At 39.4% G+C, this 16,892-nt stretch overlaps 2 protein-coding genes across 2 annotated transcripts in view; one reads left to right on the forward strand and one right to left on the reverse strand.

Annotated features, from left to right (window-relative positions):
* Nucleotides 1-1,740: 1,740 nt before the first annotated feature.
* LOC124168251 (alpha-ketoglutarate-dependent dioxygenase alkB homolog 7, mitochondrial) lies at nt 1,741-7,413 on the forward strand. The gene is made up of 4 exons (XM_046546388.1): nt 1,741-2,502; nt 2,584-2,757; nt 5,077-5,201; nt 7,260-7,413. Exons 1-4 carry the CDS (start codon nt 2,188-2,190, stop codon nt 7,381-7,383), a joined length of 738 nt encoding a protein of 245 aa, XP_046402344.1. The 5' UTR covers nt 1,741-2,187; the 3' UTR covers nt 7,384-7,413.
* Nucleotides 7,414-11,139: 3,726 nt separating this feature from the next.
* Nucleotides 11,140-16,892, reverse strand: part of LOC124168253 — a 296,476-nt gene continuing 290,723 nt past the window's right edge. The window contains exons 7-8 of the mRNA XM_046546390.1: nt 14,863-15,554; nt 11,140-11,981 (exon numbers count right to left, since the gene is read on the reverse strand). Coding sequence (XP_046402346.1) covers nt 11,790-11,981; nt 14,863-15,554 — 884 coding nt within the window. The 3' untranslated portion in view covers nt 11,140-11,789. The remainder of the gene's footprint in view (nt 11,982-14,862; nt 15,555-16,892) is intronic.

Consider the following 16,892-nt stretch of genomic DNA (forward strand, 5'->3'; position numbering starts at 1 on the left):
CAAGTATGCAACCTATACTATGGCCGTGCCGCCGTGCCTCGTACTGAACTATGACGTCACTTTTCTACCAGCCAATCATCGGGCGTTTTCGCTTCTCACTTGCATTTGAAAATTCTCGTGAACTTTGATGCATTAAATATCGCAAACCACGTCATAAAATAATAAAAAAACTTTCACCGAGGTATGCAAACATATATTTTTATATAATTTTGGGGCTATTGATTATACCTGAAATATATGCAAGTTCCCTATTCTAATATCCATGATTAGTACATTAATATATTTTATTATTATGTAATTGTATCACTATAATGTATTCTCCATGCTAATATCCGTACTCGTGTGCTCCTCTTTTTCTTAAGGCCTGGTTACACGGTGCATTAACCCGTACGGGTTAATGTCTAAATGTATGAACGCGAGAATGAACGGAAAAATTCACCGTGTAACCACCCCAAAATGTACAAATGCATGAACGCGTGAACGGAAAATAGAACATGTTCTAATTTCGTTCATGCATTCGCACAAGTTGATAACAGAGCCACCTGGTGGGAAACGACACATTTAGTTGTCATCTGCAGGGCTATTCCACGGCCGTCTTGGCTATTCAGTAACTCTTTACGCGTATTTGTTCATTTGTACTGTATCGTAAGTGCTTGAATCTTACCACAAACTCACCATTTGCATCTACACTAATATTCGTATAGATTATCCCTGCATGTATGCCGGACATAACAAGTTCATGCCTATGGTATCTTATTGGTTGTATTATGCCGGAACAAAACAATCGATGAGGTTGTCACAGAGTTTTCAACACGACATTTGTGAAATGCAACGGCTATCATACGACTTATAGAACACATTTAAACGTAATTTATATCATACGAATTAACGACAATTCTACCTTTTATACGTCCGAGGTGGGAATGCGCTGGCCCACCACAAAAATACGACTCACATTACGCAAGTTCATAAATCGACAAGACCTCTAAACCAACATCTTTTCCATCAACAGCAAATATCTTCTTAACTTTATAACTGTCCCGGACAAAAGAAGAACAAAGTATTAAAAATATCTACTCTCATACATCATCTACACTCAGTGAAACAGATGACAGAAAAATGTCTAGTAAACACGGCTTAAAAACAAGATGCGTCTACAAATTTTCAGCCTAATTATTAACTTTGATAACGGTTTGAAATAAATAGAGTACTATTGAGATATAGCATTAAGCGAGCGATAACGATAAATATTAAATATAAATAAATATTACTGGCACGAAATGAAACAACTTCGGCAACTACAATGAAAACCACTGTTTACACGGCAGCGCAAATATATTACCAGTACGTGAAATTTCCTGGTCCTACAGGAAACAACGAAAAGGGAATTATTTTCTGGTAGGTATCGTCTGCTTCCTACCTAATGATACTGTTTTCACATTTAAATTTTGCGCACTGTAAAGGGAATAAACAAAAACTAAACGCCTCGCGTAACGAGAAAATGTGTGAAAACTTGTGCGAACGCATGTACCGTGTAACCGCTCATTCATGCTCCTCGTTCACGCAAACGTCCATGAATTCAGACATGCAAACAGACACGCATTCATACATTAACCCGTACGGGTTAATGCACCGTGTAACCAGGCCTTTAGACCGTGCCCGTGAGCACTCGTGAGTCCCCTTTTTGACTCGCTCACGTTCTTGGGGTACGTGCCACGGTATTCAAGTGTTCCTGTTTTATGTTTACGTTATTGCAGCGGCGCTGTTGCAGTTCCGATTTCGGCGAAGCGAAGTTGCAGAAGAGACAGGAATTTTGCGAATAATGATCAAGACGTGAATTTGGGAAAGGTTTTCAGTTATATTTACTAATTTCGTGAATGAGTCTAGAAAGTATCGTGAAAGGTGGGGTGTCAATGTGACTCAGATTAGGTTCTAGTTTTGTAATGGTCTCTTTGTTGATCATTCATAAAGATTGAAAACCTATGGCAGGATTTTTAAAGTGGGTTTGATCTGCGGGTTCACGTCCTGAGTGCAATGATATATTTTGTATTAATCGTGGTAAACGAATGCGAAAAACACTATCATAGGGGTGATGAATGAGTGCGATTACGCTGGTAGAATTTGTTGATCACCCTTGATTTTGTGTGGAACTTAACTTTTACTATCCTTCGACCGTTAAATTTCATCATGCTGAAGGTGTTGACCATGAGGTCTATTATATTCAGTCGTGTGGTTACCATTGTAAAACGCTTGAGACAATCTAATATCGTTCATTGTCGACTAAGACACGTATCAAATGTTAGCTCAGATCTCATTGCACCTACCCCTGCCGATCACTTCCTTAGTTTCTGTGAGGAATTCGACGATGATTCAAGACTGAAATTCTCTCGAGACATGGTGATTGTGGATAACTTCGTTTCTGAATCGGAGGAGGATTCCATGATGGATGAATTGAAGCCAGTCCTCAAGGAAATGCACTACGAGTTTGATCATTGGGACGATGTGAGCATGTATTCTGATTGCTCCATAGTACGATTTTAATTTGTAAATTATATTGCTAAATCTATTTGCTCACCATTTTAGGCCATCCATGGTTATCGAGAAACAGAAAGACTGAAATGGAGTCCTAAAAATATGCAAATTATTGAACGCGTTAGGAGGATTGCCTTTCCATCAGAGACCTCGCATATCCCTCTTGTGCATGTGTTGGATCTTGCTGAAGAAGGTTTCATTAAGCCTCATATTGACAGTGTCAGGGTAAATATGATTATATACCAGTAGATGGTAGAACTTGACCATTTACTCACTGATGCAAAGTTAGTTTTTCTTGAGGGTCTACTTAAAATTTTGTTGATTAATGCCCATTAGGAAATTGCATTTTGCATTGCATTGCATTGGTGAAATTGCATTTGCTGTAGAATATGTGTTCACATATGTGTCGCTAATCTGTAACACTGGATAGGGTAATGCCTGTCTCGGCTTCATGGGATCCAAAAGCTTCAAAAACTCTATTAAACGTGGAGTAGTACTATTTCTCTGTGTGATTTCTTCAGGGGCAGATTCGCCATCTAATTTAGGGGGGTCATGACGTGGGTGTGTGCGCTATGGATTACCCCCGGTGATAGAGGGGCGTTTTTACAGTTGGGAGTGCTACGCTCAAACATCTCCCATGTTTGGGACCTGTAGCCATATACATATTTGTTTATTCCCTTAACTCCTTTAAAAGGATGCAAAACTATGAAACTAATAAATATTTTAATAAAGTTTGGTGGGGTTGAGGAGGATCATGCCCCCTGTAATCCTCTCCTGGATTTCCTATGATTTGTGATGGATCTTGGGGTAGGTTAAGATTAATTTTTAGACATCTAATAATACACATAGGTTTATGCCTGATGTACATTTGGATGCACGTGGTAAGAAAGCCAAAACATCATTCCACAATGATTCATTGCTTAAGTCATTCAAAAGATGTACAAATCCACCCTTCTGGCTTCCCCATAGTCTATCAGAGAATGTTTTGAGTGCAACTGGTATCAAAGGAGTGCCTGATCAAACTGGTAATGGTTGGTAGTTAATTCAGTCGGCCAGAAGGTTGTTGATTCAGAAATGAAAAGTAGAGGCAAGATATGGTTTTCATTTTTAATAAGGTAGAATAGGAATATCCTAATCCAGTATGTGCTTTAAGATGGGTGTCAGTGGGAATCACTTCATGCTGTACCAGTTCTTTGTTTACAGTCAAGTATAGGATTGTCATGTCCGCAGATTACAGGAATTTCACAAAAAACATTGCCTCAAGGCCGCTATTCATGGTGAATCTAATTTTCACTGAATGATCATGCACACGATGGTCCATCTGCAAATTTTTCCGTGGTACACGGTGAATGATTTCATTCAAATGATCATTCACCGTGTATATCGGCCTAATGAGTATCAGGTTTAGGAGGATCATGCAGGAATGTAGCTAGTGAATCATATGACCCTTCACAGGCATGATGCCAAAGTAAAAGCCAAGGGCTTACCTGGAATCAAAACTGGGGGGGGGGGGGGGGGGGCAGGCTTGATCGTTCAAGTTGTAACATTTTAGCATCGGAAAGGTCAATTAAACCAACATTAAAAAAAAATTAACAGAGCTTTATTAGTTTTTGAAAGTATTTGCTTGATAAAAATTATTTTAGTTGCATGTCTAACACTAATATCATTTTTCCTGAGTTTAAAGAAATTTTCTTGAAAAGTTTCGTTTCAATACAGTCCTGATTTTCCTTTAAGAGTTTTACGATTTTTGCTTCTATGGTGGGGGGGGGGGGGGGTTTGCCCATGGTAACGGCTCAAGGCAAGGCAGTTGAGACGCAAAATCAACAACTCATCTAAATCTGGGCTTGCATGGCAAAGCGACCGTATGATCTTACAAATGGCAGGAGAGTAGACTTACAGCAAGTTGGGATCATGGGAGGTTTGAGAAAGTGGTTCCGCCGGTGCATTTTTTACTAACCACATGCTAAACAAAATCCTTGTTAAAATAATACAAAAGATTTTGGGGATAAGTTTTATGCCAAATTATCATAGATATTAATAAATAAAGCAAAGATGTTTTCAAAAATGAAATTTATTTGAAATAAATTGAGATGAATTGATTTTAACTCTGAAAAGGATCAGATGACCCTAACTGTCTCTCTAGTGTTAAAAGGTGGTACACTCAATGAGATTCTGATTTAAATGTTAGTGCAATTGACAGTGATGCAGTGCCGTACTGGCATATCAAGCTGGGTAGGCATTCTCAATGCAATATGTTTCATATTTTTCTTGAGTCATTTGAATAATGGTATACTCTAGGCATATGGAATTTCCTTATTTGATTAAAAAATTCAATTTTAAAATACAAATCAACTAAAATTGCTGCTAATATTGTGCTTAACATTTCATGTATGACCGCATGAGTTTTCTAGTAAGTAACCTGAAAACTTCGTTATTCCAATCTTTGAATATATATTTTATATAGACTTATTTTGATATCCTATTTAAGGAATCATTTCCTGATGTCAAGGATTTTAATTACAGTTTTCATTTTATTCTATTCAGTTTTGTGGTGATATTATCGCAGGAATTAGCCTTTTATCATCATCTGTGATGAGATTGGTTCACGAGAAAGAAAAATCCAAGTGTGTCGATGTTTTGCTTCCTCGAAGATCCTTGTATATAATGACGTAAGTATTCAAAGGTATTGAAATTTCATGTTTTGTTAATCGGACCATTAAAAACATGGCTGTCCAGGAATCATGCTTATATTTTCAAAGCAGATAATTTTTCCTGAATCATTCAGGGGGGACTGGCTGAAGCTGCCGAAGCACCCCCTGCAGTGGGGTAGCCAGGAATTTCGTTCGGGGGGGAAATATTTGAAAAACAGGGTATTAAGTAGAGGGTTTCAAATTAATATTAACGCAACCACGACACGGTGAAACCCAGAAAATGCAGCCTACATTAATATTAACACTATTCAAAATCGAAAAAACTTCATTTTTAAAATATGTAAATCTTTTGTAAATTCATAATTTTTCAATATTTTGTTTTCTTTTTTGATGCAAAGTAATAATGTTTTTATATTTTGGGGTGGGGAGGGGTCCGGACCTCCTCGGACCTCCCTCCTTTCTACACCACTGACACCCTGGCTATGTACCTTGGCTTCCTCTGATTTTAACTCTTGGGCTGCAACAGGGACGCCGACTTACAAAAAATATTGGGGTGGCCCAAACCGAGATCTTGCCCCGAGAAATTTTATAAGTAGTGAGTTTTAAGTTTTTTAAGCATTTTAGAAGAGTCATAAGATCAACTTTAGAACCCTGATAACTCGAATCTTGATTTCTGGACACTCCGGGGAAAATCAACAAGCCTGACACATTTTTTCCTCACACCTATAACGAATTTTTGAGGGGGCTCAGGCCCCATGGAGTCGGCGCCACTGGGCTGCACGAGTTCATGATTTTAGCTACCAGCCTGTGCAGGATAGAAGCAAGAAATATTTTCCCCTCTAGACTAGAGTGTTTCTGAGGGACTGAACCCTTATCATCTGGGACGACCCGTCCTTCTTCCTTACCATGGGATGGGCTGCATTTGGACTCTTGTTATAGGTACATTAACAGCCGGCGAGAAACAATACAAAATGGGGAGTATGTTAGGAAATTCTATGAGGCATCCCCTAGCTTGAGGGCTGGCTGGGGAGAGTTAAGCCCCTTAGCGATCCTTACGGTAAGAGAAAGTGCTCAAGGGCACATGGCTGTACCCTGGATATAAACTAGAGGGGAGCAAGCCATGGTCGTCAAAGTTGTAACACAGAAAAGGTTATGAAACCAAAATTTCAAGAAAATTATAACAGTGCTTTATTAATTTTTTAAATTATTTGCCCAGAAAAATATATTTCTTTCAATAATGTTTTATACTTAGATCACTTTTCTTGGATATAAAGAAAATTTGTTGAAAAATTTTTTTTTGAAATAAATTTACTTTTGCTTCAAGGGGGGGCAGCTGCCCCCTTCAGACCCCCGCTGGGTATGCCCATGCAAGGGCAAGATATTCTGGCAGCAATAAAAATTTTGGGAAACTTCATGTAGTCAAACAATAGTCAAACGTTTTTCCCACAGTCAGGTGCAGAACATATAAAAATGTTCCTGCAGTCCAAGGGTTAATTCACATGGAAGCTGTGATAAAAACTAAGAGTTGGAACTTGTTCAAATTCTGGAGAAAATGGTTATAATGAAGGAGAAAAGAGGTGGATGAGGCAGTAGTGAAGCTATGAGGGGGCACAAGGGGGATTGAGCTCTCCTGGAACCCAAATAAATAAATCTTATTACAGCAATCCTTCTAGTGTGAAATTCAGCAATAAAATATGCTCCATTAATTTATTCAATAATAGTTAAGGGAGAGGCAAAATTTAAAAAGTTAATAAAAAAAGTTGTTCAATTTTTTAATGTGTTTTGGGGAGGAGGAAGGATGAAGAAAGAGGGATCAGGGAAGGGGGGGGACAACAAATTGATCTTTGCTCCCCTGACTAAACTCCTAGTTACGGCCCTGCCGATATGTATTAATTTTGTAGTTAAATATGTATGAAAAAACTAAAAAATCGCACTTGTCTTTATATTAGATCTTATGATCTAATTTGCATATTTGTGAAAGTTAACCCTTGATAACCTGTAGTTATGCTTGAATTTTATATTTTGACTTTAACTCTCTGAATGACCTATATGTAATTCACTTTTATGCTTTCACAGGGGCACAGCTAGATATGACTATACTCATGAGTTGCTGAACAAGGAAATGTCTATTTTTAAGAATGAGAAAGTGCAGCGAGGTCGGAGGCTCTCAATAATCTGTAGAAATATGCCTTTAAAGTGATGTAAATAAACAAAGTTGTTAGTGATAGTATTTTACTTTGAATGTACATAATTTTGGAACCTTTTACCTTAGTTCCTGGAGAATGGGTTTTTTAAAAGGTGCACCCTTTTTTGGGGAGTACATTTTCATTTCTAAATGAATTGTACATTGAGCATGATGGCAAAGGTGATTTTCCACTCCTGCATTGATTACCATTTCTTCATAACAAGATATTTTGTTACTCTGAAGTGATTAAGTCAGTACATACATGATAATAATATGGCAGCCTAGAAGCCAGGAACATTACCTTTCATAAGAGTCCATGTGCCATTAAATATTTTGTTTTGATGGTTTGTATAATGGAAGTAAGGAATTAAAACTTTGTAAGGTTCACAAAGTTTTAATTCCTTACTTCCAATATGGAGAGGTTTCACAAAGTAAAGCCTGAAGTTATTAGTTATATTATGGTTTGTATCATGTTATTAGAATTATTAATCAATCATTGGACTTCCTTTCCTAAAAAATCCTGATTACCTCAGGTACAATGCCTAACTATACACTTACTCTTATTATTCCATAGCTCATAATTTTCAATCAGATTCATGACTTATTTATGAATGGTTCAGGATTTGTTTACAAGGGTAGCTTATATGTGAAGGACTCATTATCACTTGCTGGAGCGGCTCTGCCCTCCACCTGCAGCCTTTTCTGGTCACTCTGCCAGTTCTTAAAATTTATGGCTGCTGTTTGTTCCTTAAGGGCCATTTTTTTTCAGTGATATCTAACCCACTAAAATTGAATCTTTGAAATAACTAACAGTTCTTGGCTGGAAAATTTTGCATACTTGAATCTCCACCTTTATGATTGGTTTTCTCACAAATTTAACTTGTGATGATACGTGTGGGTGGGGATTCCCTGCCTGATGTAAAAAAATAATTCCTGCTCCACACACTGTGGCCTCCTCTGTTCAACACTTCATCTAATTGACTATTTCTGAGCTCTCTTCAAATTACAGTCCATAGATATGTATAAGAATTTTTGTATTACATTTTATTTCGTATCAGTTGAATCCTCTCCGGCACTAGCCTTCGCGTCACAATATCTGCTCGCAGAATTTTTTTGGACTTGACTCGATCACACTTGCAGTTTTCAATGCTCTTTCACTACATTTTTTTCCCATTTACATTGTAGTAGCAAAGGATGACGTAGGTATGGGTATACCTCCCTTGGTTTTGACACGGGGGTACATATTTATCTCCTATTCAGTCTGAAAAGAACTCGTAAGGGAAGCATATGATAGTTCCATTTGGTGATTGCTACCTTGTGTTCAACGCCAGTGCACCTTGCTAAAGTCATTATGCTGTAAGTAACTGTAAATTTACATTCATGTAGCTGGTGAATGTCACAACTGTAGAATCATTTCTACTGAAATAAGTTCATAAATATGATGTAATAAGCTCTCTTTTATCAATTTCAATTTTTAGGAATCAAAGAGCCGACCATACACTTCCGTAGATACATTTTGGGCCAAATCACATGAGAGTTCCAGTCCATTGAATATTGCTGGAAACAATAGTTAGTCTTAGTTTGATAGAACGACCGTAAGTATCTACGCAGGCTTGTATTCCTGCACTCGGATGCTCCTAAGCATGCAGATATAGCTCTCGCAAAAGAACATGGTGCAGTCCTGGGTGAGAGAGAGGGTAGGTAGCGGTGGAAGGGGTGAATGGAAGGGATGGAGGGGAAGAAAGCGAGGTAGAGACAGAGGGGAAACAAAAGAAAGAATCAAAATTCCGTAGTGGGTGTTCTGAGCAAAATACAAATGGACCCACACACACCAAAATGCACAAGACGGAGGCATGAAGCATACACACGCAAGGCTAGTAGGCAAGTGAGGAAATCATCCATTGCCAAGACCTACCCATAAAATTAGGGAGGAATTGTAGGTCATGTGCAGTTGCCATGGAATCAGATGGAGATAGATCACCCCTTACTTGTAACAGGAGTGTTGGTTGCAATTACGAAGGGTTTACCATTAATGCTCCACGCAAAAACAACCAACATGGTGGCAGATGTAACACGGCCATTTCTCCCACCTTTTTTTGGGAGTAGTTGATGATGAGGGGCTCGAATAACTTGGAATCGAACGGACAAGTTGCAAATGTGGGAAATTGTAGGCTAGGAAAAATCCGCCTGCACTCAAATGGGAGGGGAAGGGAAAGAAAGGTTTGTCCTCTTCATAATTCCCTCAGTGACTCATTACACTCCTTAGAAGTGTCCTGAGTCATGTGTCATCATTGGAAATTACTTTAAGGGAGGAAGATAGGGGTAGAAAAAGGAAGCTAAAAGAAAAGTTACCACCTCGAGCTATGGACTCATTCGCAGCTTCGGCTACAATGACCATGTCGCTCATCTCCTCGGCAGCCTCGAGTACACGAACACAAGTACACGAACTCTAACCAAAAAACAAATCCTCTACTCAGGAGCTTTGATCAGCTATACACCCCCGTCGACGCCACCGCCACTTTGCGGCCCGTATAAAATAAACAAAGACATAAGAAAAAAGGGATGCCAAAAACATGGTGCTAGCATACAAACGTTGCACACTCCCATTCACAAGCATTTTGAGAGTTTCGTGGCCCAAGCCCCAGGATTGCCCACTGTGCAGTGACACAATCTTTTGCGAGAGCTATACCTCATGCCTTTCCTGCCCACATTCCCTACATCCAATGAAGCTGATATAGGAACTACAAGTTAGCAGAGATGAGAGTGAGGATATAAATGTGGGCAGTGGGGTTTGGGACAATGTGAGGGATTGCTGAGAGATTTACATTTGATATTTTCATGACAGTATTTCAGTGGGGAGAGGGGACCATCTTCACTTGAAGAGTGTAAACTTAATACTGCTCCTCTAATAGCTTTCATGGGGGTCAGAATCACTTTTCCCCCATTCAATGGTAGTGATGTCACACATCGAACTTATGTCAGCTCCTTTACACAGTATAAAGACAACACTTCATACATTTCACAGCGTATTTTCAAGTTTATATTCAATCCATAACTGAGCTTATAAGAATTTTATTGGGAAAAAAGGGCATTGTCTTAGGTTAAAGGTTAATTGTATTAAATATTTTCCTTATAGAAAAATTAAAAAGAAAATTCACGCAATTTGATTTTAATTCAATCAATTTATGATTTTCTTCAATCTCATTTTACAAACTCCATTTGATATATATGTATGTCCATTAGTATTTACAATTTTTCGTATATAAATGTCAAACAACACTTTTTTAGTCAAACAAAATGCACAGAATATTCATAGCCATGGCATACTTTCTCCAAAAATAATTAACCTAGTGATATCAGCAGATGTTCCTAATTTATATTTCAATTATAATTCCCAAATGAAATCTTAATTGTTTCCATATATTATATTGGTATCACATAGCCATGGCACACCTTCTCCAGAAATAATTAACCTAAGAATAACAACAGATTTTCCTAATTTATAAATAAATACAAATAAGTCAATTCTCTCTCAATGACTCCAATAGGTAGCATGGGGAGGTATTTGCTGTGTAAACTATACAGTCGAACATTGATTAATGTATTTTATTTTTACACAGCTGACTAGATCATTGAATGCTGGGTACAGTTTACCTTAACCCATCAGCGCCCAAAGTTTTTTTTGTAAATCACACATCTTTCACTTTTATAAAATATGATACATATCAGCTCAACACAAAGAACACAATTCAAATTGAGTGAATAATAGAGGAAACCTTCTACTAAGTGTGTGCACCAAAATCTACGCTAAAATTCACATATTAAATGCATTGCAGGAGTATTGGCTCAGCACTACACTGGGCACCATATGGCACCCATGGGCGTTGACGTGTTAATTGTTACCAACATGGTGAATACTAATGGGCTTTTACAGGAATAGCAAAAATCATAATGATCAGAAGCAACTTTAAATAGGTACACGTACTATAAAAGGTGGTTGAGTCTTGAGGTACTTACGATTACTCTTTCCCCTCATTTCCATAGTCATTCCAAAAATGAAAATAGTGTATAAATAATGCATAAAAAACAAAGACTTTACAGAAACAGTTGGATTCTTAATTTGTTAGAGCTAACATACTCTGCTACTATTGGATAAAAATAGCTTCAAAAATCACCTATAACTAAATTTATAATGTTCACTTCACATTTAAAAAATCCCACTTCTTGACCTATAGTACTGCCACAAAACCCATTATGCAGTATGATATATACCTCAAAGTCATGTGGATGTTCAGTCATCAAGCTATTCAATGTTTGAAATCACTTAAAAGGTCCACTTTTTTGATTACACCTCCACAATAAAGGAAGACCACTGTATTAAATTTATGAAGCTTTGCTGCTTCCTCACCATGTGCAGCTGGCTACGAAGTTTTCATGGCAAAGCCATCACCTTTTAATGGATGGTGTTGACGTTGGTGCTTAGCAGTTTCTTTGATACTTTTATTGCTGTTTCTGTGGCTGCCAGCTTCTTTCAGCAGGTGTCTCATTCTCTCCTTTTCATGAAGTTGATGTCTCAACTTCACATCAACGGCAGCTAATGCCCTAAGTTGGTCCTAAGGAGAGGAAAATGATTATATTTTACCCTTGACCACAAAGTATCCACTATAGGGAACATAGGTTTTACTATTTCTACGAGTATACCAGTCACGTCGCTAAGGACTAGAGGTTATAGTCCAACCCAAGTCCCACTTTTTCCCACGGTGGATACAGCATCAAATTTGTGGGGAGTCATGACTGAGCTCCGTGGACTATATGGAAAACCCCCGAGGATAGAGGGACATTTTCTACCAAAGTAAGTGCTATGCTCTATGATAAATACAACTCCGACTTCTCACGTTTGGGACTTGTAGCCATGCATTTACATATAAAATCCCTTTACTCCTTTACTTCAATACAAAATCTATTTAAATTAATAAAAATTAAATTTTTTTGGGAGTTATGACCCCTGTTATCCCTCCCTAACTTCGCCTCTGATTCCAGGGCTAACTCTGAGTTAAGTTGTATATTTCAAACCTGCCACCTGAAAGGGAGTGGACTTCTCATTACCTGTCATAAGAAAATATTCTCCTGTACTGCGAATTGAACCATGGAGCCAAGGCCAGATCCAGATTTTTTTCTTGGGGGGGGGGGGGACCAAAAGGGCCTGACAGGTAAATGGTCTTCTTATATTTGAGATTAAAAATAACATACAACATTAACTTAGCGAAATATTCTCTTTATTTTAATATGAAAGTTATTAATATGAATTTAAATGATAAAGGCTCTGTAATATACAAAACAAAATGAACGTAGTGATATCTGTTTTAAAAATCGTGTCTATTTTTTAAGCATCTGGGGGAGGGGGGCACTTGTGCCCCTCCACCCCCTTAAATCCGCCTATGTATGGAGCTTTACCTTTCTGGGGCACTTGACTGACCACTACTCTCTACAGGTTCCTTTAATCCTGTGGCAATTTTACCGAATTTCATGGTGCAGGATGTTGTGCTCGTTGGGACATGGATATTGTAGTGGTCAGCCTAGTAGACCAGAAAGAGAAATGGTTCACGGTTTGTGTTGATATAGTATTTTCATTATTATTACCATTATCATGGTCCTTATGACCTTGACCATTATTTAATAATGATGTGCTGTGTGTCTATTCAATTTGTTTGGTTTTACTCGCTTTTAGTTCTTTCTTTTGTTTCATGCATGTTTGCTAGTGCTAATCAGTGGCGCAGCGAGGGGGGTTTTGGGGGATAAAACCCACCCAGAGCTAAAAGAAATTTTTAAGTTTAATTTGATTGATATTACTAATAGAATAGGGAAAGGATTAATAAAATATCCTTCACAAAGCCGTAAAACTCACCATTTTGAACCATTTATCTTAAGTTTCGAATTAAAATTCAGTAATTTATTAATCTCGCTCCTACTGCTTATCCTGGTGGTTATTCCATTACGAACTCGAAGATATAATGCACAAAATGTGCAAAAATTCCAGATAGAAAAAAATCATTCACCTTCACCAAGAATAAGGGGATCTGGGTTTGAATCCCAGTCAAGACGAAAGATTTTTTTCTCTGTGGAATTTTCACTTATTTGCTAGTGTTCTTGCTATATCTCAGAAAGAGTGGTGCACTATGAAAGTGTAGTGCTCTTGCAAAGTTCATGCATCATTTATCTCATGGGGATCAGATTGGTGTGGTGGCTAGAGTGTTGACTTCCCACCCTGTGGACTCTGGTTAAAATCCCATAGCGGTGGGAGAGAATTTTCAGAGACTGCCCGATTTCTGCTTGATTGTTGTGTGGAGGACATTTCAAGCTCAACACTCCATCCCTCGCATGGGACGTTAAGCTGTGGTCCTCTCGAAACCTGTCATTAAGAGCAGGATAATGCCGAAACAGTGTTTATATCACCACCCTATCTTTCTTCATGGCACAAATGACCTCAGCTGTAGGTTGCCTCCTCCAAGTACCCTACCATACCATCATTTATCTTACTGCCATAGTTTTGGGGAACCATGAACAGTTTGATTCCCAATCCGGGACAATTTTATCCCATAGAAAATACCGTAGACCCTCGTTATTACGAAGTTCACGGGACGAAAACCCCGAAAGTTCGTATGAAGGTTTCTTTTAGGAATCATCGAAAGAAAAAAAAACATACTTTCTTAAAATTTCTTGTCCTTTCAATCTCCCGCACTTATAATCTTAAGAGTCAAGTGTATAATACACGCGATTAAATTATGCGCAAGTCCTCGACATACGAAGAAGATGCGTTCCGAGACCATGCTCGTAAGTTGATAAACCTATAAAAGGCATTGAGGAAATTGGTTATCCTGCAGAATGCAACACTGCATCACAATCGTGCGTTAACTCACAATTTTGACGAACTGATCTAGCTTGCAACGTAGCCGGAGCCGAAAAAAAATCGCTGTCCGCAGGAAAAAGAATGGGCGAAACGCTGAACAGTTCCTGACTTCACACTGGATTAAATAATGCTCTGTTCAGATTATGCCCAAAGTGCGAGTTCCTCTACGCCACACCGGTCGCATAAGCAAAACTCCAAATAGGCCGGTCGCATAACTCCAAAGGTGCAAAATTTGAAATTTCAGGCGCGCTTGAATTTTTCGAATGTTCGTATCTCTGAGAGTTTGTAAATCTAATGTGCGTAGGAGGACTAAATGTACGCCCAATTTATGAGTATTACCTCGTAATAAAGTTAAATTTGTAACCGCCGGGACCGGGACTGAGGTTCTTAATTGCATAATAACGAAAATTTCGTAATAACGTTTCCTTTCACACTAGATTTGATAGGCCTTTTCGCCGGGACCAGCGATTTGCTTCGCAATAACGAGAACTTTGTAATAACGTTGTTCGTATTGACAAGTCTACTGTGAATTTCACTACTGTTTACACGGCAGGCTTAAAATATACCACCCCTATGCAACCACTCACCTGCATTCGATCGTGGTGATGTTTCCAGTGACGCTTGAAAGACTCCTGGCCAACAAACCGATCCACCACCTCCTCCTCTCCCAGCACTGGCTCGGCCAGTGTCTCCTCAGTCACCATTCCTGCATCACCCCGGCTTATTGCCTCATTTTCACCAGGTGGCTCTGTTGTGGTTGGGATCTCTGTATGGTGGGCAATCATTGTTGGAGCTGTGTGCAATGAGGGTGGTGAAGGCAGGGGCTGTCCTACTCCCGATGGTAACTGTTTGCCCCCCCTTGCGTTTGGGGGCATGATGATCGACACAGCGATGTACGCGTTCTTTTGTCGATGCAAGGCTGAGGGGGAAGGGGAAGGTTTTTCCCTTGCGTGGTGTTGTTGATGCTCTTGTTGTTGTTTTAGGAGGAGGAAGGGATCGGAGGGGGGAGCTGAGGTTACGCGGTGGTAGGCAAACTTGGGCCAGTCCTTGTGGTGGGAGAAGGTTGGTCCCTCTGATGACGAAGAAGGTAGATGCTGTGCAGTGGTGCTCAGAGGTGCTTCGCCATGCACTCCACCTGGTAGCCCAGATCTTGATAACTCTTCTCGCCTTCTTTCCTTCTCACTCAGAGGTAGCCCTGATGGTGTAGGTATTTGGGTAGCCAGTACCTCAATTCGGTGTATTGTCTTCTCATAGGTTGTCAGGTCATCATCCAGCTGTCCTGTGAAATCAGTGGATGAGTTTAAAAATTAAGGCATTAGGGATACTGAAAGAGCTAAATCTACAACTTGCCCAAGCTCCAATTAGAGCTGAAATCTTAGTATTCCCTGACATTTTTCTAGTTTGCGATAGCCTTATGAGGCAATACCTGACTTATTATGATTGTTATTGTCACTGAGCTACAAGACATGAAATGGGTATTGGAAAAAATAATATTTCTTCTAGCAGCTGATGATTTACTACGAATAGAAGGTTAGTTTGGCAAAGTCATTTAAATATATTTATGATCAAATTCTTTCCAACAGTATCACTATGAATAATTAACCAATACTTTCTGAACTAAGAATAGATCTTACGCAAACTAAACAATAGAGTATGTACTCTATCTTCTTCAGTACTGAGGTTGGTGTTTTGATAAAAAATTCATTATTTATGACAAATGATGACATAATAACCATTTAGAACAAATCTGCCTGAAAAAGTCTAGCTTAGTTCTAGAAGTCCATACCGTTGAGCCTGGAGGTCCTCATGTGTGGACCTCATGATTCAAATAGGTACTGTAACCGATGCCGCTTGGCGCAGTTTATGGGCGTCTAAATCGAGATTTACGAGGTAGGGAAGGCTTATGTAATTTTGTGTGAATGTGTGCGTGTGTATGTAAAGTGAAGCGTGAATGACCCAGATGCTGTATTTTTCCATCCCCCCCCTCCCACGATTCTTCCACCTAGTTCAAGTGCGGAATTTTCCTATATGTACATGACTAGCAGCAAGTTTGCCCCACCCCACAGCGAGAGAAGAACACCTGCACATAGCAAACGGAAGGTGATGTAACCCGCTAACCCCATCCTCCACGAACTTTGGCGAAAATCACCCCCTCCCCTATTGAATAGTCGCAGAACCTGCCATCCGGAATCTCCCCTCCTTACCCCAACCTCCAGAAAGTGGCCCACGGGGCTATAAAAGCCGAGTACAGCAAGCGAAAAGAGACTATTTGGCATGGAGATGCAGCCGAAGGCTCTGGCGGTCATCTGAGGCGTTCCTGTAAACCTGCGGACGAGAGTGAAAGAGACGCAGCGAGATGTGGAAGTTGACTTTGAATTTAATTACGGCGGTAGCAAGGAAAGAGGAGACGAGAGGGAGATTTCCAGCACACAAAATAGAGAAACGTCACTCCACGACGCCCAGTGAAGAGATTCTCTCATCCCACAGCGAGAGGAGACGCAGCAACGTTGACCGGAGCCAGCCAAGGAAGCCATCTCCATCCGCAACTCAGAGAGAGTGATAAGTACTCCTGTCACCCTATATCCCCCCCCTGAATTCTGAAGATCCCCGAAGAGCC

This window comes from Ischnura elegans, chromosome 11 (assembly GCF_921293095.1).
Source record: "Ischnura elegans chromosome 11, ioIscEleg1.1, whole genome shotgun sequence".
Taxonomy (NCBI): Eukaryota; Metazoa; Arthropoda; class Insecta; order Odonata; family Coenagrionidae; genus Ischnura; species Ischnura elegans.

Excerpts from the sequence above, each read along its gene's own strand:
- LOC124168251 (XM_046546388.1), top strand. The coding sequence starts at position 2,188 with ATGCTGAAGGTGTTGACCATGAGGTCTATTATATTCAGTCGTGTGGTT. Across the intron at positions 2,503-2,583 it reads AGTTTGATCATTGGGACGAT|GCCATCCATGGTTATCGAGA; the intron begins GTGAGCATGTAT and ends TCACCATTTTAG. Across the intron at positions 5,202-7,259 it reads AGATCCTTGTATATAATGAC|GGGCACAGCTAGATATGACT; the intron begins GTAAGTATTCAA and ends ATGCTTTCACAG.